This window comes from Sylvia atricapilla, chromosome 1 (assembly GCF_009819655.1).
Source record: "Sylvia atricapilla isolate bSylAtr1 chromosome 1, bSylAtr1.pri, whole genome shotgun sequence".
NCBI classification, from domain to species: Eukaryota; Metazoa; Chordata; class Aves; order Passeriformes; family Sylviidae; genus Sylvia; species Sylvia atricapilla.
Genome location: NC_089140.1, coordinates 64,712,754 through 64,739,543, shown reverse-complemented (window position 1 = coordinate 64,739,543; position 26,790 = coordinate 64,712,754). Strand labels below are relative to the sequence as shown.

Below are 26,790 nucleotides of genomic sequence, written 5' to 3'. Positions count from 1 at the left end.
TGATCTCCCAGCATTTCTCACATCACGGAGCCGTTTGCAAGGTCCAAGGACCAGCCCCTTTACTGCAGCTGAGCTTTCACCCACCTATGTTCTGTACGGCACACATGGCAGTGGTGGCACGGACACAGCAAGCAGGGTCTCGGCTGAAGACAGAAACACAAAGAAACACAGAATGTTTGGGGTTTAAAGGAACCTTTAGGATCGTCTATTTCCAACCTTCCTGCCTCTTCCATGTCTGGGACATCCACCATTTTTCCAGGTAACCTGTTCCAATGCCTCACCACCCTTTTCATAAATAATTTCTTCCTTATGTCCAATCTAATTCTACCCTTGTAGTTTATAATTGTTGCCCCTTGTTGTCCTGTCACTACAGGTCTTCATAAAAAGCCTCTCTACATCTTCCTTAACCCCCCCTCCTCATATATGAAAACACATGGTAAGCTTTCCCCAGAGATGCAAAGATGATTGTTTCCAGTAAAAGTCTCTCTTTTCTACCAGTGTTGAAAATCCCATCTTCTCGTTGTAAGGAACATCTTACACAATCCCAAGCAAACTTCAAGGAAAACAGGATGCTATTTCATTCAAGTGTCACAACTGATACTTCTATTAAATGAAAGAGTGGAAAAACCGTGAATACTAATGGCAGCCAAGGGTAAGTGCCCTTAGGTGCCTTGTTTATTCCTATTCTTGTAACAAGGGTAAGTGGATGGAAATGAAACACACATTTGCTAATGAACATGATGTAATTTCTCTAGAAAAGGGAAGCGAGGATTTCTTTTTTGCCTGATCTTCAACCATTTTCCTGTCAAGATAAGTGGGTTTTGAGAGAGGATCGCTTTGCCTTGATGCTTTTGATTTCCACTTTGCCAGGGAAACAAACAAGCTGCAAAGAAACAGACAAAGCTTTGACCTGTGTCACATGGCCCAATTCAAATTGGGGAAATTCTGAATTGTCAAGGGAAACAAGGGGTTTATTTCTCTTTTCCATTGTACAAAATAACACAATTTCAAATTTACTGCCATCTCCAGTTCTTCTGGGAAAAGAGACAATTCTGGTAACCAGTGGCCGGAGTGAAGTAAAAAAAACTTGGTGTCAGGATAAAAATTCTTCAGAAAGGCAGCTTTTCTCTTCTTTGCATTTGGCCTGGATATCTTCTCAATTAAGTTTCATTGTCCTAGAGAAAAGTGTGATTTAAAGGCCCTCTTAAAAACTAGGAATAAAACTATATGGATAGCTAATCACTGAAATGCATTGAAAACACAATGCTGGATATCGTTGCAGTCAGGTTTGAAGCCTCCTCATTATTCTGTCCCCCTAAAATTAAAATGAAACTGCTTCTACTGTGTTTCAGATGGTGTGAAAGCAGCTTAGCTTTTCAGAAAGATGCTTTTCACTTGAAAAAGGAAATGTATCTGCAAGAATGTGAAGAAAGCTGAGCTGTTCTGTCAGCTGATGGTTTGACCTACATTGTGTGATATATACAGTTCCTATTTTCAAAAGATTCATTCCAGACCCATTATAAGAAGCTAGTTGTTCCTGTTGAAATTAAAACCAATGCTACAGTTTTACATCATAATCCTGTTAGGAAACATGGAATATGTTTGTCTCTAATAATAAGAAACCTTTATTAAAAACTGCCAAGATATGGTAAATGTTGGGGAGGATTGACACTAGGAAGCAATTCTTAAGGCTCACATACAGTTATGCCGATGGTGACAGGGTAACTCCAACTCAGCTAATTGGAACAGGATTAGTCAAAGCATATTGCATGCACAGTGCTGGTAGCAATGGCAGAAAAGTCTTCACCATCCACAAACTTTGTCAGAGCACGGACTGGCATTTGCTCTTCACCACACTACACCATCAGAGTAAAGTCCCGCGGGATACGCCTCCTACAGAGGCTTCCTGCATTCCAGCTGAATGTCTACAACTAATTTAGCAATGCTGAATGCTTAGAGAAAACTGAGGAAACTGCAGTGCCTTTTTTTGACATAGCAAGTAAACCTGCTTGAAACAATAAGAACAGAGAGGTCTGGCTGCAGGCACCAAGACCGCAGTGGAGTTACTGGGGGCACCAGCTCAGGCTCTGACAAGAAGTCAAAATGGAAATGGCTGGTGAAAAATTCCTAATAGAGACATGCCTCAAGGACACTTAGTGAAAGCGGCCAGAAATGCTGGCCTCATTCCTATATGCTATTTGTCATATACGTCAAATATCGACATAGAGCCCTGTCAGGCATCTTACTTTTTTTAGCTGCTCCTGAGAACCTGTGGAGACATTTATGGCCCCTTCCCTTGCTGTGGTGCCTCATCCCCACACATTTCCCAGGCACTTGGTGGTATGCTGGGGCAGTGCTGATGCTGCAGGTGGCATGCACACTTCAGAACAGGCTCACTCTTGCAAATAAAGGCAGACGGTGGAGTCTGTAAGGTAATCTTAGCTCAATGCTGGGGCATCATCTGTCCTCAAGCTGCTATTCTTGTTTTGCTGGCCTTGACAGGTCACAAAATCTCCTTGTCGGTGTCACCTATGAGTAATTGCCATAACAAACCCTGGACCTGTGTGGTCGACATTTTGCCGTATTTTAATGTGTATGTGTCCCATGTAAAAGAAGAGAGTGTCCCTCTAATTGTCCCTTTATAAATAAGAAGGAGAGTTCCTGAATTTTCCTTTTCTTCTTTTTTCTTTTTAATAACTGCAGTTAGTCTAGAGTTCCTCTCCTCTGTCATCTTTCGGTCTAATTTCTTCAAGCGGAGAGCGAGTGCGAGAAACAGCTGGAGCACGTTTAGTGCAATATTTCCTCACAAAGTGGCCTTCTCCTGAGAGAAACAAGGGCAGAAGAAGACTAGGAACTGCAGCTGGAGAGAGATGAGCAACACTTCATCTACACACAATAGGTACTTCGGTAAAAAACAAAACAAAACAAAACAAAAAAAACAAGACAAGCATATGCCCAAATGGACAAGCAGATCTTCAGTGCTAAAGCACTGGCTTGTAATGAGGCTGCTTTCCTGTCCATCTTCCAGGCAGTTGTGCACAGAAGTGTAGTGCTAAGGAGTTTAGGAACGAAGCAAGTACCTGGAAAAGGAGAAAACCAAACACATATCCATGGCTCAGGCCACCATGGGTAAAAACATGGTGTTTCCTAACCCATACTCATTTCTCTCAGAAAGAGAAGACTGGAACTGGCAAGCCCACTCACCGAACCCCAGGCTCAAAAAACAGAGGGGGTAAAGCAGTCACAGAGGGGCTACATGTTCTTGGCCAAAAGACTGTGCTGTAAAGAAAGTTCAACACCATTCTTGGAACAATGCATTTTTGCAATTACCTTCATTTCAGCAAAGCTTTTATGCACTTAGGAAAGGGTAGAGCCACACAGCTCTCAGAAATCTACTGATTTGAGTCTTTGGAAACTCATTCAAAGATGGAGCAGGCCACATGACAGGTGGAAAAATGAGGCATCAAAAGTAAATTATATTAATTAATTCAAAGAATTCTGAGCAAACTGCAGGAAGATTTCACAAGTACCTTTTCTGAGAAAAACAACATAAAATCCAAGTGATGGACAAATCAAAACAGAAAAAAACCCCTCAATTTTGAAAAAACAAGCCTCTATGTACTGGAAAGGCAGATAATGTAGTGGGCAGGACACAGAACACAGGTTCGAGGAACTCAGTTCATTTCTCCACTCCTTCAGCAGTTCTATGAGGGGACCCTGGACAAGCCACCAACTAGGATTTATCCCCAGCTATCTCTATATATTAAGAACAGGATGGTGCCTAAACTTAGGATAGTCAGCACCTTAGGCCCTTTTCCATACCCCAGAGGGCAATTCAGACATCAGGTGAGCCAAGATGTTAATCTAATTTAGAAACCACATCTGCTGTCTGATGGCACAAGTGTTGTCCTCCATGCTTCATCTCCCAGCTCTGGGCATTGAGGTGGCATCACTGATTTTTTGACAAGGCCATGGGAAAGTGACTATTATTAAAGAACATGAAAATCTGAAATGTCCTATTGATAGGAACAAGGTATCAACTGCTCTTAGTGAGTTTCTTCTGAAGATTTTCTAATTGGAAGCACTGGGTTTGAGTTTGTTGCAAGCCAGACTTGCCAAGAAGTAAGTAAACAAACGTGATAAAGCACATTTCCCACTAACTGTTATTTGCAAATAAGTGTTCTGTCATATGCTGCTGCATTCACAGAAGAGCTTGTATATGAAACTAGATCTGGTTTCCTACAAATGACACTTTCTCTTTCATATTTCCCTTTTCTTTGCTAAAGCCTTCTGTTGCAGTCCTTGCACTAATCTCTTGTATTTATTGATGTTGATCTTGATATAGTTAAACTCTTACTTGCATAACTCATTCTTGAGAGGCTAATTATCAATACAGGTAACCTTTTATCATCGCTTCACACTTCTGGAAGACATAGTTCATGCTGTTTCTATTTTGAACTTGAGTGACGGAATGGAGTTGAAGACCGCACAGATTAATTTCTTTTTTCCAAAGCAAAATCAAGGGTCCAAGCATTAGTTACGAGAATATATCACAGTCCTGTGGGATCAGCCTAGCATTTTGTGTCTGACATGGCTGAAGGTGGATGTGCTTGCTTGCAAGAGACCAGGCATAAGACAGAGAGCTCTTTTCCAGAATATTTCCCAATCTATTTCTCAAGATTTTTCTGGGCCAGAAGTGAAGTTTTTGCCTTTTAACTTCTACTGATATTGACACCAACATGAGAATTGGGTCAATTAAAAAATTCAATCCAGCTTAAGCACCGCTATAAAAATTTCTTGTAATGCCAAAGAGCTATGGATTGAATTCCTTTGGAGCCTCTGTGTGCAGGACCCTGAGCTACCACAGCAGAAATGATCTCCCACCTGTGTCACCCTGGCACCTCACAGGACACACCCTCAGCAGTACCAGGCACCTCTGTCACCTTTACAAGGCCTGGGGGGGAGGGTTCAGGTCATCTGCCTATATTCCACCCACAGAGAGTAAACTTTTGCCTTGCTCCGGGTATCCTGTTTGTGGCTCCTGCACAAGAGCAGATGAGGAGTAAAAGATGGAAACAGCAGGAACTGGTACAGCTTGCTGGGACAGGGGACAGCCAAGTGCCTCCAGTGGCCTTGTGGTTCACTCCAGTGGGAAGTGGACACTCTTTCTCCCACAATATCACAGCTGAACTAAGGGAGAAGCTCCTGTTAACTCTCACCCAGAAGTTACACGGATTCTTTATGCCCAGGCTATTTAAGCCTTTCCCTTTCCCCACCTGATGTTTCTCTCATTTTAAGGATGACTTTACTTCCAGTGAAATATTTTCCTGTTGCTTGCAGTTCTTTGTTGTGGAAAGTACAAGTGGGAGGAAGGTTTCACAACAGGTTTCATCCTCTGAAACCTGAATCTCTGCAAACCATCTTACTTGTTTTTCTAGCAATAACAATTTTAGCCCTGGGAGAAACTGTGAACTTTGCTCAGTAAAGTTGGTTTTCTCACCTATTTCAGCTCTAAGCAGAGTTTGATTTTTGTATTTGAAATGGGGTCTAGTCACTGCCACATGGTGTCAGGATGTGAATGGTCTGGAAGAGCTTTCTGATAGAGGTTTTCCTGCATCAAGGATCATATAGCTGCAACTTTTCTCCCTAGTTTAAATGCAATTTTGTATTGGAGTGAATTTTGGAAAGAAAATGATCATTGGTGATATTGGACAGGATCCATTTGGCCACGTGTTATAAACAGGTAGGGCTGAAGTTGCAGTAGCAGTGGCTGCCCTTACTCCTCTCCTCAGCACTTTAAGAAGTCCACAAGTGTATTGTGAGACAGACACCCACGTCCTTTGCTAAACCTCAATAACTGGAGATGGGGGGAAAAGAAGAAAGTTGGCTTGCAAGAAATAAGACTTCTGCTCAAGGACTCCCACAGCTGCAAGGAGAATTAAATACATTATAAGGCTGGGTAGTGACAGATGAGAATAAGGTAATTTCCAGGAGCTCAAATTATAATGGAATCCTAGAATGGTTTGGGTTGGAAGAGACCTTTAAGATCATTTAGTTCCATGCCCCCTTCCTCTAGACCAGGTTGCTCAAAGCCCCATCCAATCTGGCCTTGAATACTTCCAGAGACTGGGCATCCACAGCTTCTCTGGGTAATCTGTTTCAGTGCCATAATCACCCTCACAGTAAAGAATTTCCTTCTATTCTAAGCCCACCCTTTTTCAGTGTCCAGCCATTCCCCCTTGTTCTATCACTATATCCCCTTGTAAAAAGTCCCTCTCTAACTTTCCCCCCCAGCTTGAGGTATTGAAGGGCTGTTCTAAGGTCTCCCTGAAACCTTCTCTTCTCCAGCTGAAGAACTTGTCTTCAGAGGAGAGGTGCTCCAGCCGTCTGAGCATTTTCATTGTCTCCTCTGTATTTGCTCCAACAGGTATATGTCCTTCCTGTGCTGGGGATCCCACAGCTGGATGCAGCACTCCAGGTGACCTCTTGTCAGAGCAGAGGGGTAGAATCACCTCCCTTGACCAGCTGCCCACACTGCTTTTGATGCAGCCCAGAATGTGGTTGGATTTAGGGGCTGGAAGCATATGTTGCCAGCTCACATGAAGCTTCTTATCAACCAACACCCCCAGTCACAGAATCACAGAATCATAGAATCACAGAATCACAGAATAAGCTGAGCTGGAAGAGACCCATAAGGATAATCAAGTCCAACTCCTGGCCCTGCAGAGGACACTCCAAGACTCACACCATGTGCCTGAGAGCACTGTCCAAATGCTTCTTGAATTCTGTCAGGCTGGTGCTGTGACCACTCCCCTGGGGAGCCTGTTCCTGTGCCAAACCACCCTCTGGGTGAAAAAGACCCCAAGTCCTTCTCCTCAGTGCTGCTCTCAATCCATTCACCTCTCAGCTTATATTTGGGCTTGGGATGGCCATGACCCCTGTGCAGGATCTTGCACTTCTGAAGTTCATGAGATTTGCATGCACCCACCTCCCAAGCCTGTCCAGGTCCCTCTGGATGGCATAGTTAGCTCCTTGATTTGCATGTTATGTAAAAAATTAGCATCTTATGTAAAAAGGGGCACGGGCAGATGGGATGGCCCCTAAGAGGTGCAAGAAGGGCTGTGAGGGAATTAAGGGACAAATTACACAAGTTTCACTTAATTGAGAATAGTGTTTCAAATCTGCAGAAAACAGCATGTTGCTCCCCTTGTTCCCTAGACAGAAAGGCACAGTTCTACAATCTCCTTTTATTGTTTTGCTGATAAGCAGGCATTTCACATTTCTGACACTAAACAAAATGTCCTTTAGAAAAGCCAGTGCCAGGGCCTTTTCCAGCTGGAACATTACAACCACAGGCTGGCTGGCCAGCTGAGTTTTTGCCCTGTAACACAATGTCTCAGAGGTGGCTGCCCAAGGTGCCCCAGCTAGAAAGGGACAAAGCCTGCTGCAGGAGCAGCCAGCTTCAGCTCCTGCTTCCACCCTTGTCCACATGGGCATCAGTGCAAATACGGTGCAAACTTTCCAGCTTTGGGGGTGGTCTGGCTGGGCGTACACCGGGATGACTCATGGAGTACCTGACTTTGTGTTTCCATCCTGTAAACACTAGGATAAATGCTAGCCAAAGTTTAGTCCTCTTCAGCAGATTTTATGAGGCCCCTATTATTAGATTCCACCTTTAAACAGCTTTAAAGTGAGCAAATTGTCCTTCTTTGATTCCCAAAGGCTATTTCTGCGTGGCACAAAACTGATTCTGGTACCTTCCAGTGTCCAAGCAAAGGTCAGGATTACCCCTTTCTGGGGAAACCCACCTCCTGGCCTGGCAATCCTGGTGGCCTGAAATGACCCACCCAGGCCATTGGTAACAAACTGAATGTAAGTTTGTTTTTGCATTACTCAGACAACGGGAATAGCTTGATTCTGGTTAGTCTCAAGATCTGAAAGTGGAGCTATCAAAAATCGCTGAATCAGAGGAAATGGATCTCTGACAACAATAATATTTATGAATTCTTATGAAAAATTGCTGAAGATGTTTTTGTTTAAAAAAAAAAAATGTAGAAAAGAACACCACCTTCAGAAGGGCCTGCAAAATGTTTGTGCCTTGTTACTCAGAGGAAACATACATGCTGTTTTTGTCAGCTAACAAAAATACTTTCTAACAAGACATTCTGACAAAGCTGAAAATATCTTACACCAATGTGAGTCATTTTGGCTCCAAGTGCACATCTTAGAAAAGGGAATCTCAGGAAAAAAATCTAAATAAGCACTGGCATGAAAGACAGTCTTTAAGTGACAGGCCTGGAAAGACTATGCATATTTGTACTCAATTGCTTGCCTTTTTTTTTTTTTTTTTTTTTTTTCTTAATGCCAAGAAAGGAAAAAAAAAAATCACCTAGTTTCCTTCCTAACTTTTGGACACTGATTAAGTTCATTTCTTCAGAGGTCTGTGATTACTTTTTGCATGTAGCTGTGTGACCTCTGCTGGCAGATTCTTATCATGACTGCAGCCATTCACACGCATATGTATGGATACATTGGCATTCCGGTAAGTCCTGTCCTACATACACAAGGAGACATAATACACAAGATGATAACATCCCTGCTCTGGAAAATAGACTCCCACGCTGGAAAGGTGTGAAAAAAAATATAAATATTTGTATAACCCAGCTTTCTCCACTCACGGATGTTTTACAGGGCATTTTTTAGAATAACTTTGATAAATAGATATGACCATCTCAGGATGGGGCCACTGCAGTTTATTCAGCGTAATGGTCTAAATGTTCATTACTGCTTGGAAAGCCCCTACACTTCATCCGAGGTGAAACGGGGAGGCTACACCAAGGAAAGGATTAGTCTCCACTTGCATTCCTTTCTTGTACTCCTTCTCATACCATCTGCTAACAGCCATTGTGGCAGAGAGGATACCAGCTAAATGGACCTTTATTCTGACTCAGCACGGGTGCAGACGGTCTGTCCGCTATGATACAGTGGCACAGTATCATTTGATACTTTAAAAAACTGGCTATTCACCTGCCAGACCACAATGCAACTTGCACTTAACAGTCTCGCTCTTTGTGATATCCAAGGTCATTTCTATTATTACAGCACAGTGCACGGAAATACCACAAATACCAAGGGAGTCTTATCTATTTATCATAGGTGAAACTGGCACGCTTTGCAGCACGACGGCTCCACGGCGGATCACAGGCATTTTGAGTTTACTTAAGTTTATAGTCAGGGGCTGTCTCCCTCAGTTGGGAGCTCAGTGGATTCCATGCATGTCTATATGTGCGATGGCACTGCTGCAGCCGCTCCACAAGTGCCCAGCTTACACACTGACCCTGCTCCTTGACAGAAGGCTAAAACCACAAACATGCCAGAAAAAAAGACCTTGCCAAAATTAGCGGTAAGAGCCAAAGGCGAAGGGTAGGCACAGACCTTCCCTCTCTACCTGGCTTGACACACCTGCTCACACCTTAAACACACTGTGTTGTTTAGCACCTTTCCTTACCATGGCAGGAAAGGGTATATAACAAAATATATATTGTTGTCAGTGCTCCACCGCTGTTGCCAAACCCAAACCTCCTGAGACCCCAGAGCCCACCTGGCAGGCTCTGAGGGGAGCAGGGTCCGGGGCAGTCAGGCATCCATCATCCCGCTTGAGGGGACCCCCGTGTCCCACTGCTGGACTCTCCCCAAGGCAGTAGCAGGAGCAGCAGGTGGAGCCCAGAGCCCCGAGTCCTGAAGCCTCGGAGCGGTGAACCTTGAATCCCTGAATTCCTGAAACCCTGAACCCCTGAATCCCTGGATTTCTGGATTCCTGGATCCCAGAGCCGCCCTCAGGTGGGACGCGCGGGCAGGGCGCCCCCTGGCGGCGCTGGGCGGGCCCCTCCCCGCCCCGGGCCCCCCCGCCGCCGCCGCCGCCCCCCGCTCTTGAAGTTTGCAGGCGATTTCCTTTCCAGCCCCGGCCTTATCTCGGCCCGCACGTTGCCGCGCGGTGACTAATAGGAGAATAACATTGTCTCGGGATAAAATAGCGCCGGGGCTGTTTACCCGCTCCATGGGGGTTCGCTATAAAAGGGCGCCGGGGACCGCCGCGCCAGCCAGACGCGCCGGGGCGCACCGAGCCGCGCCACGCAGGGCACCCGCCACGGCGCTCCGTCCCCACGCCGGGAGACACTTTCTCCGCTTTTGCCTCGCCTTTTATTAATTTTTACCCTGTTTTACCCCTCACTTCTCCCAGCCGCCCGCTATGGATTATTGCCACATGATCGTCTCGCTGCTCTTCGTGCTGTGCCCGGGGCTGCTGCCGGCAGGTAGGTGCCGGTCCGCTGCCGCTCGCCTCCGCCCGGGGCCGGCCCCGCGGGGGGCTGCGGGGTCGCAGCCGGGGCTCCGGGGAGGGCTGCCCGAGGGATGAGGCGGGAGGGGATGCGCGGGTGCCTTGCCTTGCCTGGCCGCCGGTGCTGAGCTCTGCCGCTCCCTCCCGCAGCCCCCGGAGCCGAGGTGGACGCCGCGCCGCCCCCCGCCGCCGCGCACCGCCGCGCCCGGCGCTGCTCCTGCTCCTCGCTGATGGACGAGGAGTGCGTCTACTTCTGCCACCTCGACATCATCTGGATCAACACCCCCGAGTGAGTGGAGTGGAGGGCTTTCGGCGGTCCCCCAGTGCCGGGCTCCGCTTTGGTTAGGAAGAAAGGGAGGGAGGTGTGAAGGCGAAAATTAAGAACCACAACCCCCCTGCAGGGATGGGAAGGGGAGGAAGGGATAGTTGTTTGCACAGGTTGTCCTACTGCTTTACCTTCCTGCTCCTACTTTTCTGACACGTTTAGCAATGAGACTGTTCGCCAGAAGAAAGTAAGCAGGATTTGGCCACCTAGATCGGGCAGATAGCTCTTAATAGCCCTAACACACCTGCCTTCCCAAAATCTGGGCAGCAGTATTTCCTTCGGGTGCTGCTCAGCAGAGGCTTCAGGATATTTTTCACAATGAATCAGAAGCAGACAATATGCCAAAGGCATGATTTTGCCAGCCTGAATGTGAGCGGTTTTCTTTCTGACGAGTTACAAGGTTGGAAGGAATACCTTGGCACCGGGTTGCTCTAGCTGCCTTTTACTGCTCTCTGCTCCAAATTTATGCGTCCCACGTGTTAATAGGATTAGGCACAGTATCCGTTTCTACGCTCTCCTCACCAAAAAGTAGTGAGGTGGAGGCTCACCTAAGGCTGCAAACACTTACTCTGGTGATTTCTTCTGCTGCTGTGTTTCCTCAGAGAAAAGATCTGTTCTTCACTTTTACTGCTTCTTTCAATGTTGGCAGTAGCCAAAGTTCAAAGAGATGAGGTTTTATTGCTTTCTATTGCACAGGGAGGCACAACAGCCTTGTGAAATCACCATTAAAAGGTCATTATCCTTCTCAGTAGCCATGCTAATGAATATGTTGCAGGATCATCAGAAGCATTTGGATAGAAACTGTGACTAAGGAGGCATTCCCAATCCCACAACCTTTACTCGTGCAATCGGTGCCATTGATAGGAATGCGCCCAAAATACCCCACAGTGTTTTGAAGCCACAGAATTATTTGAATGACTTTCATGTTGTCTCTTTGATCGTAGGAAGACTGTTCCATATGGTCTCGGAGGCCCTTCTCGACCCAGAAGATCGCTGAAGGACATGGTGCCGGAGACGCTCGCTGAACCAGGCAGCAGATGCCATTGTGCCAACCAGAAGGACAAGAAATGTCTGAACTTCTGCCAGGCAGGCAAAGATCTCTGGTGCGTCTCTTGTTGCTACTCTTTAAAAGGCAATGCATGTGAAAGGGATGGATTGTGGTGCACTTACTCATTTTGGCACTTGCTGGGCGAATCCTCTCCCCAAAGCCTTGCCTCCTACCTGAGTGCTCACACTGCTATGATGCATACCATGGCTTGGCCCAGAAAGATTGCTTATTACATGCCTTGAGAAGTGGTTGATGAGATGCCTCACCTTGTGGACTGCAGACTTGGCACTTTTTTTTGTTTTTTTAACAGCAGCACCTTTTCCCTTTTAACAGGGCTCAGTCCACAGTGGAGAAAACCCCACGGCACCGCATCAAAGCTGGCAATTGCATTGGACCCAAATGTGTGAACCAACAGCTTGTTGACAGCAAGAAAATGAAGCGGTGAGTTTCTTCTCATCCTGTTGTAGTTCCCTGGAGCAGCAATAGAGAGCACAGTTCACCTGCCTTCGGGTCATCCTGGCTTTAGCTGGTGGTTTCAGCTTGAGAGTTATGGAGGAATCAGTGAGGATATTTTGAGGGCTTTTCTTCTTGCTCTGGGTTTTTAGCTTGTGAGGACGCGGGGGCTGAGCTCAGCCCGCTGTCTGCCCTCTGCTTGCATTCAGTGCTCAGCCATATTCCCATGGAAAAGTACGGAATACAGAAGTTTGCCTGTACTAAAGGGGACTCTTTAGTGCTACTTTTACAAGCAGAACAGGACTTACAGGAGCAGGCAACCTGATGGTATTGAATGAGACTTAGGCCCTGGAAGTCTTCAATCATCTTTTGAAAGTGGGGCTTGCTTACTTACTTGAAAAAATGCACGCGTTCAGTGGAAGTAGGATCAGGTTTACCTAAAAGAAACAACACAGATAAAACAAAAAGAACCACTGGAGACCTCCTGACTGGCTACTTAAGGAAGTCTAGGGCATCTGTGTTTGAATGAATATTTTAATTTAATGTTTCCATTGAAATCATGAATACAACATTTCAAGTATCTTAAGATATCCTAATTCTGAGAGAGGTGCTGCAAACAGCAGTTTATTAGGATCTCGTGGTAGAAATCTAGACTGAGGTTTATGTAAGCCAAAACTAAGTTTTTTCTCACACTGGAGATGCGTCTTCATTGTCACAGCGCTGAATGTACATTTCTTGGTTTTGCAGGCTGGAAGCCATTGGTAACAGCATCAAAGCTTCCTTCCATATCGCAAAGCTGAAGGCTGAGCTCCAGAAAGGGCGAAAGCTCAAACACAACAGGGCGAACAAAAGGCAAAGCGTCCGGGAAAGCCTGAAAGCATCCTAGTGGGAAGATCACCTGAATCTTTCTCCACAACGTTTGCTGACAAAGCATCATGAAAAATCTGCCTTGACTCCAACATTCCATGATGGCAAAGGGCCCTTCTGTCCAAGTGTTTGCACAGCGGAGCAAAATGCTGAGGAAGTCCTGTATTTGGAGATATAAAGACAAAGGATTTTATCATTTTGGAAGTCAGGTGGACGGGTAGAAGGGCTGAAGGGAAATCTGCAGTAACATACATGAAAAGCCATCTGTCTGAAGAAACATTTGAATACTACTTCTGGAATGTTACCCATCGATTGAGCAGCTTTTGGGGTCTACATCAAAAGCATCTCGCAAGGAAGACCTCACAGATGTGCTTAGCAAAGACAGAAAGCAAGATCTGAGTGTACAAACTTCAAAGGACTCTACCTTTTGATTAAAATGCAAAAATGAAAGCCACAGTGCTACTTTAATCAGGACTTACTGCATATATACATGTCTACCTCGCATACTGTTTGTTGCACTCCTGCTAGAGTATTTTTACACCTTGTTATTGCCTTTACTAATCAGCTGCAACCCTTTGCCTTTTTTCAGAAGTCTAGTTTACTTGTACAACCAGAGTTATCTGAATGTGGGTTAGGCACTCTGATTGTTTGCATAGTCAATGTCCTTTGGCTTTGGATACCAAGGGACCCTTCAACATAAAATAAAAGTTAGAGGACACTATTAAGTTTCCCATAACAAGGATATTTGGCCAACTGAAGTTCTAATAATAGAGGTTGTTGTGTCTTACATGCTACCAAAAATGCACTGAAGTGGGGATGTACCAGAGGCTGTTGCAAGATTTTATTCAGGGCCTTGTTTGGTGGAAATGCATTGAGACAAAGGGTTGTTTTGAATTAAGTGAAAAGGCTAATATTGGGTGAATGTTTATAGCAGTGAATTTGTTCACATTGTTGAATTTGCAGACAAGTTGAATCTTATGTGCTTATTTTTGTGTCTTGTATTTATATTCACACAAGTTCTTCATTATATTTACCATGTTGAATACACATTGAAGTAGGCCATATTGGTCTATGCATGTTTTATGTATTTCTGTATGAAATTGGGAAATGCTTTATGCCTATCAAGGTAAATATCTTCAGAAATAAATATTTTTAATTACTGTATTGGCTTGTTTTTCCTTACTCTGTGGCTCCATGGTCATGGAGATAGATTGCCCCTCATCCAAAGGTGACCCAGGTGAAGCGTGTGCACGATTGCCTTTCTGTCAGATAAGCCAGATCACAGCAAAGTTTGTGCTAGATGTGAGACAGCTGGTGACACTTCTTCTAGCTGCAAGGTTACTAATCAAATCTTCATGACAAACTCTAAACTGGACTAATTAATTTATCCTGGAGCAGTCTTCTCACATGTCTGATGTAGGTGCACTGTAGCATTAAAATATGGGCGTTAAGGATTTGGATATAGATGAACTAGAGGGAAAAATACACATACTGGAAAACTTGTGGGCTGTATTGAACTAGGCAATGTTACTTATTACCAAGCTATACCAAAAATTTCAGCCCATTCTGTGAAAGGTAAAGATGGAGATCTCAATGGAACCTCAGTGGGGCCCAAGCTCAGGAAAGATCTGGATCAATAGTTAATTTTTTTTACATCTTTCCAAAATATCGGCTTTAAATGGTTATACCTAGATGCTTAAGCAAATAAATTAATTTAATAATCTCTGGTCCTATGGGGGTGGATGGGGGGGAAGCATAGGAGGTAATCGAAGGATAAAACCGAGTGGTTTGGGTTTTTTTTTTAAAAAACAGAACTTAACAAGGAAATGCAATGCAAGGAGTGTGACCTGATCACTGAAGTAGCCACCACTGAAAATTTCAGAAATGGTTCTGGATTTTCTGTCAATATTCATAATATTGACAGTCAGGCTCATATCATGTTCCCTTCACACTGCTCTACTACGTTTTGGAGCAGTAATTCAGTGGGGAAATGCCATTGCTGGCAACCCTGGTCTGACAGGAATGCCTGGTCCAGGCAGTGGGAAGGAACTGGGAGCCGCTGTGCTTCTCCAGGGCAGGATGCAGCCCCTGGAGCTGTCCTTTGTTCTCTGCATCACCGGCACTGACTGCTCGGGATGCGCCTGGATCAGTGACCTCTGTCAGGCATGAAGAGACCTCACTAATGCTCCGTGGGTTTCCATTTCTTGCCCTACCAGTGGTTGCCTTTGGCAGGGAAAATAAACAAGCAAGTAGTTGAGATGATGCCTCTCACTCAGCCGAAGTGGCAGCTGAGCAGCTGGTGTGGGATGTCCCTGATAGTGAAGGGGCTCCTGTTTTCTCTCCCAGGAAAGAGTGTGAGGAGGGGATCAGTTCTGGGAGTGGGGTAGCATTGCAGCAGTGTCTGTGCTGTTATTAAGGCTGGTTATTTGGACTCTGTAGGTGGCTGGCCTAAATGATGCTGTGGGTGGGCTTTAGTAGCCAAAATTCCTGGCTATCTCCTCAAGAGATTCTTGAGACACCATCCTAAAAATAAACCTGTTCCTTCTAAGGTTTACTCTGTTCATGCCTGGAGCCAAACGCTGACTTCCATTCTCCTTTCCTTCCCAGTAAACTGCATCTGCTGCTTGCTCATGCTGCAGCTCTGTGTGGTGATGGGCACTCAGGGGCCTTTTGGCATGCCATGGGTTCGGCACGGTCCCCAGGGTCGTGCAAAGTAAGAGCCTGAGCCTCGATGCAAAGAGCACGAGTGGGATAAGATGTCTCTGATGGCAGAGGCTCGCAGCCTTTGGGAAGAGTGGCAGGAGCAGTTTCACACTGCCCAGGTGGCTTCAGGGACCCGCTGGTGTGCAGCAAGTGTGGAAAGGGATGCACTGCACGCCACCCTCCCCTCCACCCCGCATTTGCCTTGTGGCATTGGAGCATAAACTGCAGCTTACCCTGGTCTGCATTAATGAGCTAGACTGAAAAAGCAGAGTTCAGCAGTCTGTTTGTCTCATTGAATAAGCAAAAGGGAACATGAAGCATTTTATCTTAACTCTGGCTCACATACAAGTACCAGGGTCTGTCCCAGAGGTTTGCTCCTTCTTAAAGCTCTGTGGGAGAGAGAGATTCAGTAACTTAGGCTAGAGCCCCTGGTGAGAAAAGAGAGGCATAATATGTGCTGGGATTTATGGCAGCAAACACAGAGCAGTGTAAAAGTACATTCTTACTTATAATGAACGACCTGAGTGAAAAAAAAATTCTACCTGAAGCCAAAGGAAACACTGTACTGACTGCAGAGGCAAGGCTGCAAGAGTCAAAGCTCTTGGTCTTCTAACTAGAACTAATCTCACTGCTCTGTAAAAGGGAAACTTTCATGACCATGATCTATGTTGTTTTTAAGTGAGAGGTTCTTCTAATCCAGGATGAAATTTGAGAAGCATTAAAGGGAAGTGTACAGGGAAGAGGGACATCACTTTCCAGTGTGGCCCAAAATACACCTGAATATGACTGAAATTCCATCTCACACCAAGAGCAAGGAAAAGCTCCATTCTTGAGCTGTTATCAAAGTGTATCTCCCTCTTATGATTTTTCCTGGGTTCAGTATGGCCATTCCTGGAACTGGAAAATGTTTCACAGGAAAACACAACTATTCTCCAAAATTAGGCTTGCTGTACTTATTTTTATTCAATGCTGACTGTAACTCTTTCTTTCTCAACTGGTTTATTTTCATTTTCTCTGGATAAAGGCTGTTTTGACTATAGATCAAAACAAGGTATACAATACAACAAAGCTTTGACGTGTGAGTCAGGCTTCAAGTCAGGAAAATACTACAATGCTACTGAAATTCTTTCCATCTTATCTACATAATTCTGACCTAATTTTTCCAGAAATGGCAGCTCTAATCTGTACCACATTATCATGAACTGCCCCCAAATAATTCCTGCAGGATGTCCTAATGTTGCCTATAGAAGTTACCAAATACCAGCCTCTTTGTTCATGTTTCCTTACATTAGGTTAAATTTAGCCACCACAACACATTTCTATATTTACAAACACAGAGCTGGATAAACCACTGTTTGAATGCTATCTGGTGTTTACTCTTTTCACACTCAACTGTTTGCCTCTTTGTATATAAAGCCATATCAATTTTTACTTGGCCTGCATCAAGGCACTATTATTAGGCTCCTTGGGTAGAAATCCAGCTTCCATCCTCAGCCAATATCTTTATTTAATGTACTGTTCTTCCTTCGTGACCTAGGAAACAAAAGGACCGACTTTTTGATTAATTAGAAGAGAATGCTTGGAAGCTGTGGTGCTAAGTGTGAGTATGCAGAGAGACAGAAAGCTGCAGATAAAGTACAAAGATAGCGGCAAGATCGTTTTTCCTGAGGTAAACATCGTGCGAACGACATTTCAGAACCGTAGCCAGAATGAGTGTTCATGTCTTTCTTTATTTTATATCTCTGATCAAATCTGAGCGAGGTGAAAAATGGCAGGGAAGCCTATTTTGCTCAATATGGTTAAACAATCAGTTGGTATGTCTTAGTGCCTGGGACAAGCTCCTCTGCTCTGATCAGGTCAAGGAGACCTGAATTCTGCCTGAAGTCCACTGGGCCAGCCAGCCAGCCAACAATTCCCTCAGCTTCACAGACATCATTTCTGCCAGTGCAAACGAGAGCAGGATTTGACCCAGAAAGGCTTCCTTCTGGTATCGCCATGCTGGGGGCAAACAGACACTGGTTTGCTGATGCTAGCACAGGCCTTTAGTGGCTCTTGGTTTTCTTGGTCTGGGTTTGGAAGAGTTTTGTTATTGTTTGGTTGGGTTTTTTTCCTCCCTGCAAGCATTTGATAGTAATAAATTAGATGACTATCACTTTGGTAAGCAATAGGGCAGTTTGCCTCTGGCTCAAAAAAGCTGCATTCAGAAAGGGATGAGCCCCATGGAGTTTGTGGTTTCATTGACCTCTCCAGCTATTTTGGGGGCTACAGAAATTATTTGAGTTCATCAGCTGTAATTCAAGCCCACACTGTTGTTGTTGTGTTTTTCCCTCCAAGGAAATAAGGTAAAAAAAACAACCCTAAAACTAACTTTTTTCCTAGCTAAAGGAAAAATGTACATTTGTGCCAGTCACCAGAAACAAATCCAACTTCTAATCTGGCAAGAAGAAAGCAGCACTGTATTTTGGTCATATAGGTCTGATTTACACTTTTTTCTCTGATTTCTCCATCTCTTTTCACAAACACAGTTCAACACAGGACTTGATGAAGTGTCCATCATGAAAAAAAAAAAAAAAAAAGGAGTGCTCAAGGACTTCTTGTGCAAAGGTAACCACATGTCTTGAATGTTTTGATGGGCAAGAGCTTCTTCTCTTGTCGTCTTATCTTCCTTTCAATCCTATCATTGCAAAAGATTGCTTGTCTTTTGCTTCTTACTTTAATCTTCTTTTATTTCTAACACGACTATAAAGCAGTGATATTCACCAACTAGACAGCAAAGTAACGTGGACAGAAAACCTGAACAAATGGTGCACGCCTTGTTCTTACCAGAAATGCGTAGTCCTTTAAGGCGTGTATTTGCCTGTGGGAGGATTTCCCTCGAGTAGCATAAACAAGCTCACATAAACAAGAACCATGACATTATATGCTCAGAGTGCCCTGTGGGTTTTTCCCTTATGATGGTACCTCTCAGTCACCTCAAAGGAGATTCTCTTTCTTCACACATGGGCTGCTCAGCGTGTCCATCAGGCAGCTGACTTAATTACCCAGCAAGGCAAGCAGGAATGAAAGAACCCACGCTGCTGAGAAGAGGGATCATCACTGGGCTGATCAGAGCCTGCCTTGCTCAGTGCTGCTGTCAGTGTGCCTTTTGGGGGACAGAAGATGGGGTGGCTGCAAGTCACAAACCACAGCAGCAGCGCTGATCAGTCCTCTGGGAATGTAAACCTCCCATCCCACATGGCTGCAGGTTCACCATGGGGGCTGCTTTGCCGTGCCAGCTGCTCTTTCCATAGGTGCCATCCCAAAATGACCCTACAGCTCTTATCACTACCTTACAGCAGAGTTTTCTGAGAAAGGATCTCAGCAGGGAGTGCTGTCCAGTCACCCCAGCTTCCCTATGGATGGACTAAACTGGCATTATTCAGGAGAATACCACTGATTTCACCAGCTGAGAGGTTTTATTGTATCAGTCATGTAGCAATAGCCTACAGCTATGAAATCCACAGACACCTCAGCAGATGTCCATGTTTCTTCCATGTTTTCGTAAGAACATTTTCTTAGTTTTCCCAGAAATTTTAATCCACTATCTTTCTAAAATCTTATGGCTTTTCCTGAGGACTTGGCCTGCTGTTTTTCCCTTCTGGGTCTCTGTTAACCATTATGTCATTCTCGGTACACATCCAGCTGGATACTTTGCAGCTATGTGCTTTCCAGTGGCTTCCAAATGTGCATTAAAGCTGTTAATTTAATTTTACCTCACCCTTAGTCTGCTTCATCATGAGCACAAGGACGTCTTTCACCTGGCTGAAAAGCAAATTGTTCGTGAGTGCTGTCCTTTGCCCTGAATTGGCAATAGATTATAGATTGCTGGTTCTGGTGTTGACCCTTTAGGCAAGTCAGAAAGTTGGATAGACATTACTGTACAGTAAAAAAATTATTCTTTGAACTAACCACTTTCTGCTGAGTAATTATTTTTCTCCAAAGATGTTTCTATAAGTCTCTATACATGCACAGGGTTCAACTTTCCAAGTAAACTACAGTCTTTCCTTTATTCCTGTTTACACACAAGCATTTCTGTACTGTCCCTGTGACCAAAAGAAACTTTTGTGAGCTGCTTCTGCATGAAATTCAGATAGTAACTGTTTTTTCAGCCTGTGTTCCATGAACATCCAAAGAACCATGAAATGTGATTAAGGGACACAAGTTCATATGTGATTTAAAACAACCTGCATATGTGAAATTCCTGGAACAGTTTGCACTTCCACTGGAAATTCTTTGGTGGCCCACGTTATAAATCAACTAAACTGGCGGTTATGCATGGAAAGTAGATTGGAAATAAAAGTTGCAAATTAAGCTGTCAGCATAGGAAAGTGCAGGATTGAGTTCCCCTGCAGAGCAAATAAGAAAGTTTTTAAAAAAATGGGATTGTATAAACACATTTTCAGGTGTACACGATCAGGTACATCAGGAGAAATTCAAGGCATTTTACCAACGTGGCATGTGGACTTGTGGGCATGGAAATGTGAGCGCATGCAATGTAGTGTATTGTAAGGAAGGTCTTCTGAATGTTGTTCAACACATTTTGGATCTTCTCCCGCTTTCAGAGAAGTCCAGAATCAAGAGACTCTCTGCCTTGATAACTGTCTTTTTTATTCCCACTGAAACTAGCAGAGGTCTGGTCAGTATAACTAAATTGTGTAGGTGCCCTTGCAAAGGATGCTTTACAAAGTGTGCAGCTGCTTTTAGCTCCTGGACCAGGCAGTGGTACATACAGACAGAACGGTTGCCTTTGCTGAGGCTCAAATCAGCTCTTGCTGTTAACACGGCTTTTTTTTTTTTTTTTTTTTTTTTTTTTTTTTTTTTTTTTTTTTTTTTTTTTTGAGGTCTACAAAGGAGCGAGTATATTTGCCCTCCATTTTCCCTCTCTAGATGGACAGCACAGTTGGAAGCTCTGGATGGTTTATGGGCTAATTAAAAACAGACCACAGGTTTGGGGTGGTGGTTTGTTTTTTTTTTTTTTCTTTTCTCCTTCTTTTTGCTGCATTCCATTTCATTTAGCTGCTCAGCAGGGATTTGACAGGCATATTGTTAAGGAGACAAAGAACCTGTGGCTGGGGTGACATTAGTGTGCTAAGAGATGCCTCCTTTTCAGCTGACAGCCTAACCAAATTGGATCAGGTATCGGGAAGACTGATGGAACACTGGAGGACATGAAATATTTAGCAAATGGGTGACCTGTACATCCTACCTGGCTACAGCCACAACTTTGCAAGGGAGCTGGTGCAGAACTAGCCTTCTCTCTCCACCTGACAAGCTCAAACAACTGATAAATTACCAGAACTAATTGTTGCCTGACAAGCCTTTGATCCCTGGAAGAGTCAATTTATAAGTGATGAGTTCTTTTTACATGCCACCGCTGATGAAGCTGTTGAAATAGCTATAAAATCAATAATCCCTGCTGTCTGGCTATCCTTTAGTTTTCTTCCATTTATTCAGGAGACAATTCAAAGTGTCTGCAAATGCTCATTTCCGTCTTTTCCCAGCACCTTGCCCAGAGAACATCAGGCATGGCTGCAGAAATGAGGCTTGGGGAGGGGAGATAGAAAGCATCTGAGAAGTAGGTCAGTGTAGATGAACACTGAGTAGGAAAGCAGAAGAGTCCCCAGATCTTACTCTCAGCCCCTTGGGATGGTCTCTCCAGGAAGAGAAAATTGTTAAAACCTAGGGCAGAAAGGCAAGGTGGCAAACTTTTGCATAATAAGCATCATGGTAAGGAAATGGCAGAATCTTAAAGGTGACAGTGGAATAGAAATCACACTTATGGCTCCAAGTGACCAGCCTCTGCTGGGAGCCCAGCTGGTCTGTTTCTGAGGATATGCTGCCTCTGCCAGAGACAGAGCTCCCCACTGCCAGCACACATTTTTCACCTGCTGCCATCTGGTCACAGCACAGCAGAGAGATGGGGTACAAAATTCTGCTATGGCCTCAGCTGCATGTGGCCAAAAGTGGTCAGAGTCCACAGTACTCAGCAATGATTTTACTTTATGGTTGTGTTCAGTGCAAAGCTGGCTCTGCTAACCTGAAGGAACAAGTCAATATTTACCCAAAGAGAGTCCCTATAGGCAGGATCTCATGCACAGAATTTGGTCCAGACCTGTTCTGCAAGAGTGTGTCACAACCACCACATGCTGGAGAATCCTATGGAATCTCATCCTTGGGCTATTAGAGCAGGTTGCTGGTGCTTTTAAACAGGCCCCTTTACAGAGCTGTCAGAATGCTCCAGAGGTTGTATTTCTCTTGTGCAACCATTTGACAGCTTCTTTTTCATTTCTGATAAGAACTGCTAATCGGAAAAATGTAATACCACTACCCAAACACATGCACAAGGCTGGATCTACAGGAAGTGTTGGCTGATGCTTCATTTTCTATTTTTCCCTGGAAGCTTGTACACAAATATGAGGGTTTGTTACGAGGCTCAGTGTGGTTACTCCAAAGTCATCTGTGGCCTGGTCACCAAAGCTTGTCCTCACCACAGGCAGAAGAAGTGCTTCCCAAGAATGAAATTCCCCTCTGGTGTCCTCCAGACTGAGAAAGACTTGGACTGCTTCACAGCATAAGTTACAGAAAGGAATAACTGGGACATTATTAGCTTTAACTAGCTGTCACTGAATGAACGAAACAGCTTATATAGTGAAATCCTGCTCTTGCCCAGGCAAATTCTTCACTGTCTTACCAGCCGTGGAAGTTCCCCAGACCTTCAGCCTGTGGTAGCATGCAGGTGATCCATAGGGAGTCCCTTCTCCAGGCCACAAGGCCTCAGGGCTAGGAAACGTGTTCTGGAGAACATCTCTAATCACCACGTGCTCTAGGGAGCTACATCAGGAGGAGGCAAGAAGACAGAGGTGAGAATGGTGCAAGACTGAAATACGACAGAAAAGGCTCAGTTTGTACAGCCTCTTGTGGCAAGTGCCTTTCTGACACTGAGGGTTCCTCCCACCAAAGAACTGCCTTCCAAAACAGGAAGGGCCACAGTAATGCCCCAAGATGAGCAGAGCAGGGTGATCAGTTCAAACCTGGCATTAATTTAGTGACAATTCAATAATAAACAATTTATTCTCAGGATGGTGTTCAGCCAGAAGTACCCTTATGCTTCCCAGCTTAATAAAGGGTTTAGAAGCAGATATATATATTCTCAGATTAGCATACACTAACATGCAATAAGGGTGGAGCAAAGGAGGGAGGAGCGAAGGAGAGGTACAGCCAGTTTAATTTTATGAGAAATGGTTAAATGTAAAAATCTAGGGGATCTTCTCAAAGGAAATGAGAGTGTTGCCAAGACATTATGCCATGTGTAAATGATAAAAGAGGTGGGTGTGAGCTAAGAGGACAGGTTGATATGGAGAGGCCAGAAATAGGATGGTGGGAAAAATATGAAGGAAGTATCTACTGGCAATCCTCATGGAGTAGTATTTGAGGGATGAAACCACACTAAACAGAGGAAAATGTATTCAGTACCTAATTTTCTCAAGACAATATGAAATCCTCACAGAAGACTAGCAGGACACCTATTTACCAATTCTTTTCCCATAGATAAATAATAAACTTCTGATACGTTCCTTGAGGCAAGCAGGAACAAGGTGCACTGTATGGCATCTGTAAAATAAACTGAAGGTATGGTAAAGAAAATAGCATAAGGGAAACTCTTGGGAGGAGAAACTCATCATCTTAAGCTGAGTTTCAAGGACAGGCTTAATCACCATGAATTAGGACTAGGTTATCCTGAGGAGGTAGCAAGTCAGAGGGAAGAAAGAAGCAGGAGGAAAAAGCTAGGCTGAGGAGAATTTGATTCCCATGAATGAGGCTATCTCCTGCAGCCTGGTCTACCACCCTCACATGGCTGGGCTGACTCAAGAGGAATAGATTACCAGTTTTGACTATCATACTGAAAAAAGGGAAAAAAAAAATCTTCATACTCTTTTCTGACTTAGTCAGCTGTTTAAAGGACTTTTCAAACCCAGATGTTATTTATATTTCTTCCAGGACAATTTTTCATTGGGAAATCTCCTCTGAAAAAAAAAAAAAAAAAAGAGGAAGAGAAAGCAAACTCGAGGACAAATTTCAAGAATAGAGCTATCAGGAAAGAGTAATTTTAGCATAGTTAGAAAGGATGTAGAAACAGCACAGAGGCTATTGGTTTCAATAGCTTTGGAGTACTTGCCAGGATCTCACTGTAGATCAGTTCTCACTGTACTCACTCCCAGTCTGAAGAAATGTTGTGAATGCATTCCATGTGTGACTCCCATCAGAAAGCCAGATCATTTAGCACTGGCATTCCTCGACAGAGCTGGTTTAAGACTATTTCTCAATTTGAGTTTGACTGCTGAGAAAGTCAGGAGGGGTCAGCTGAAGTTTCTGTACGTTATATCAAACATATAGAAAGGAACAGGTCCCAGCCCACAGTGCTCTACCTTGAAATCCGTAGGAGATGTCAGCGGAGAACTATGTTATCTTTGAGCCAGGTGGGTACTGAATCAAACCTAATGAAATGGCTTTCTCTGCTGAAGAGAGAGAACTAAGCTGTGAGATGGGGCTACCCTGACTTGAATCAATTTCTCATAAATGTTTGACAGCAGAGGGTACTGCCTGATGCAAAAAAAGAACCCTATTATAATGGCAAAAACAATGTTCTCCTTGGGTCTCTAATATTCACCACTCATATATGAGGTGTGTGTCTGCTGTTCCTTTGGATAAGCTGAAACATTGTTTTTTCTCTTCGCTCTTCTCCTAGATCAAGATACCTGTATCTTCGATATTGATTTTGACCTTTCACTGCAGATGGAAACAAGGGAAAGGAAAATAATCTCTCTTTGGCACTCCTACAAACAAGTGCACAAAGACTTTTGTTGACTTGTCTCCTAATCCAGAGACCTGTACGCAGCTGCAAAGATGGAGCAAGCTTAGCTTATCTCCTCTTTGTTTAATGAGCAGTTTACCTGGTAGAGATGGTGCTCTCAAGTTCACTCGTGTTTGTGTTTCGCAGCATTGCAGTGGCACAAAAAGCCCTGCTGAGGTACAGGGAGCTCTGCCACTCCTTGTTAGTAGTTTTTGCTGAAAAGGTTGAGACAGTGTCTGTGGACTTCAATGAAGAGTGACAGTAAGGACAGCACTTGCTAGAAGTGACTTTACTGGTCTGGCATCAGCTTCTAACACATCCCGGGGAAGCAGTAGCACTACCACTAAAAGCAACAGAAGGTGGTTAGAGGGATAAAAGACATGGTCAGCATTCACGTCCAACCAGAAGCCCAGCTTCTGCAGTGTTTAATACTGTGGGAAAGAGCAGAAGAGAAAAGCAGATGGGGATGGTGTGGAAGTTACAGACTGTGATTCCAGATGTGTTCTGGGAAGTCCAAGGTACTTGAGGTATATGCTTGCAGTAGATGATGGAACTACAGAATCTGCCCTTTTGTATTCTTGAAGCCAAATTGACATTAATGGGACTTAGGCCTGTGCAAAGTAATATTACAAATGACTTTTCATCTGGTCTTCCAGAATTCACTAAACTAGGGAACAAAATCATGGGGAGAACCAGACAGACCCAGTCCCAGTGAAATGCAAAATTGCTAGGAATTTATGTCACTTTTTTTTTCCAGCTGCTGGTACCAAGCCTTGTGTACTTTTCTGGGTAATGCCAGCATTTTTTCTGTGTTGATACATGTCTGTTTCCAAGTTTATTGATTTATCTTTCAAGAATCTAGTTCTGCGAACACATTCAGTGTGCCATTCAGTTCCAGATACTAACAAGTGACGGGAATAGTCAGTTAAATTGAAAGGGAGATTTCAGTCTTCAGCCTCGGCCCCTAAATGCTAGCAGTGACACCTTAGATGCATATAATAATTTTTTTTCTGGTAATATTTCAGTCAAAGAGTCTGGTTTGGACGAATTTGCTTCAAAAATCTGGTTTCAGGTTCTCATTGTTCCTCTGTGGTTTCCCTGGGTTGAATCACAGAAGACACACTTCGCTGTGTCATTTTGCATTCAGACTTAAATGAAAACTGATATGCAGAGTTGAGTGAACTGAAACCCCTCTGTGCTGCATCTCTGACACGCAGCAGTGTTATAGGAAAGAGAGAACTGGTGAGAAATGGACACTAGCATAAAAGAAAGATTTCAGTACCACAGCCCTTAATTTGGGAACAAAGTAATGCTGACATAAGACATAAAAATATTTTCCGTTGTGAATCAGGTGCCTTGGCCAAGTCTGGAAAGAAGTGAATTCTTTCTCTCTTTATGTTTGAAAATGAAAAAATGTACCGTTATCAGGACTCAACATAAAAATAGACGTGTTTTATTTAATGTGTCAGCACTCGCTTCTTTTACAGCTCTGCAGAATTCTGAGTGTGTTTTTTCTGACTTGCTAACTAAGTTTCCAGTGCAAATGAGTTACAACTCAAGAACTTGATATTCAAGGTTGCTAAAATTTTGCAATTTTGTGGTATATGAATGAACCTTCTGTTCTTCCTAATAAGTAGCTATTTTTAAATTATATTTTGTATGGTTTCTGCTGTTCTTTGATGGAGGATCTATGAAACAGCTTAGTACATTCTGACACATAAGACAGAAATAACTTCAAAAGAGTATTGATGCATGTTTCTCTCCAAATACTGGAGTATTCAGTCACATTGCTTTATTTGTATTGTATGTTGTTTAGCAGATATTGACACATTAAATGGGTACAGAATTCATTTTCACTGATTTATTTAACAGAGCTGGAGCATGATTTCAAATAAAATATTTTATTAGGTATTTGATCCTATAGGATTTTTTTTTTTTTAAAAAAATATTACTCAAAATTTGGGTTTCAAAACACTTCTCTGGGGTTATTTTTGGGTGGTTTTTTATGGTTGTTGTTGTTTATTTGTTTGGTTTTTTAATGAAATGGAAGAAACAAGCCTTTTTTCTACTCCTATGTCAATAATTTCCTGTACATTCTTTTGTTCCTTTTTTTTCCGCTTTGTTTCCAGTCATTAAATGGTTAAATGTGGGGAGAAGAGAAGAAAAGA

General features: G+C 43.8%; 1 protein-coding gene across 1 annotated transcript; it reads left to right on the top strand.

The window, feature by feature from the left end:
• Window positions 1-10,001: 10,001 nt before the first annotated feature.
• On the top strand, window positions 10,002-14,193 carry EDN1 (endothelin 1). The gene is made up of 5 exons (XM_066324605.1): window positions 10,002-10,313; window positions 10,487-10,625; window positions 11,606-11,764; window positions 12,043-12,150; window positions 12,910-14,193. Exons 1-5 carry the CDS (start codon window positions 10,250-10,252, stop codon window positions 13,046-13,048), a joined length of 609 nt encoding a protein of 202 aa, XP_066180702.1. The 5' UTR covers window positions 10,002-10,249; the 3' UTR covers window positions 13,049-14,193.
• The last annotated feature ends 12,597 nt before the right edge of the window (window positions 14,194-26,790 follow it).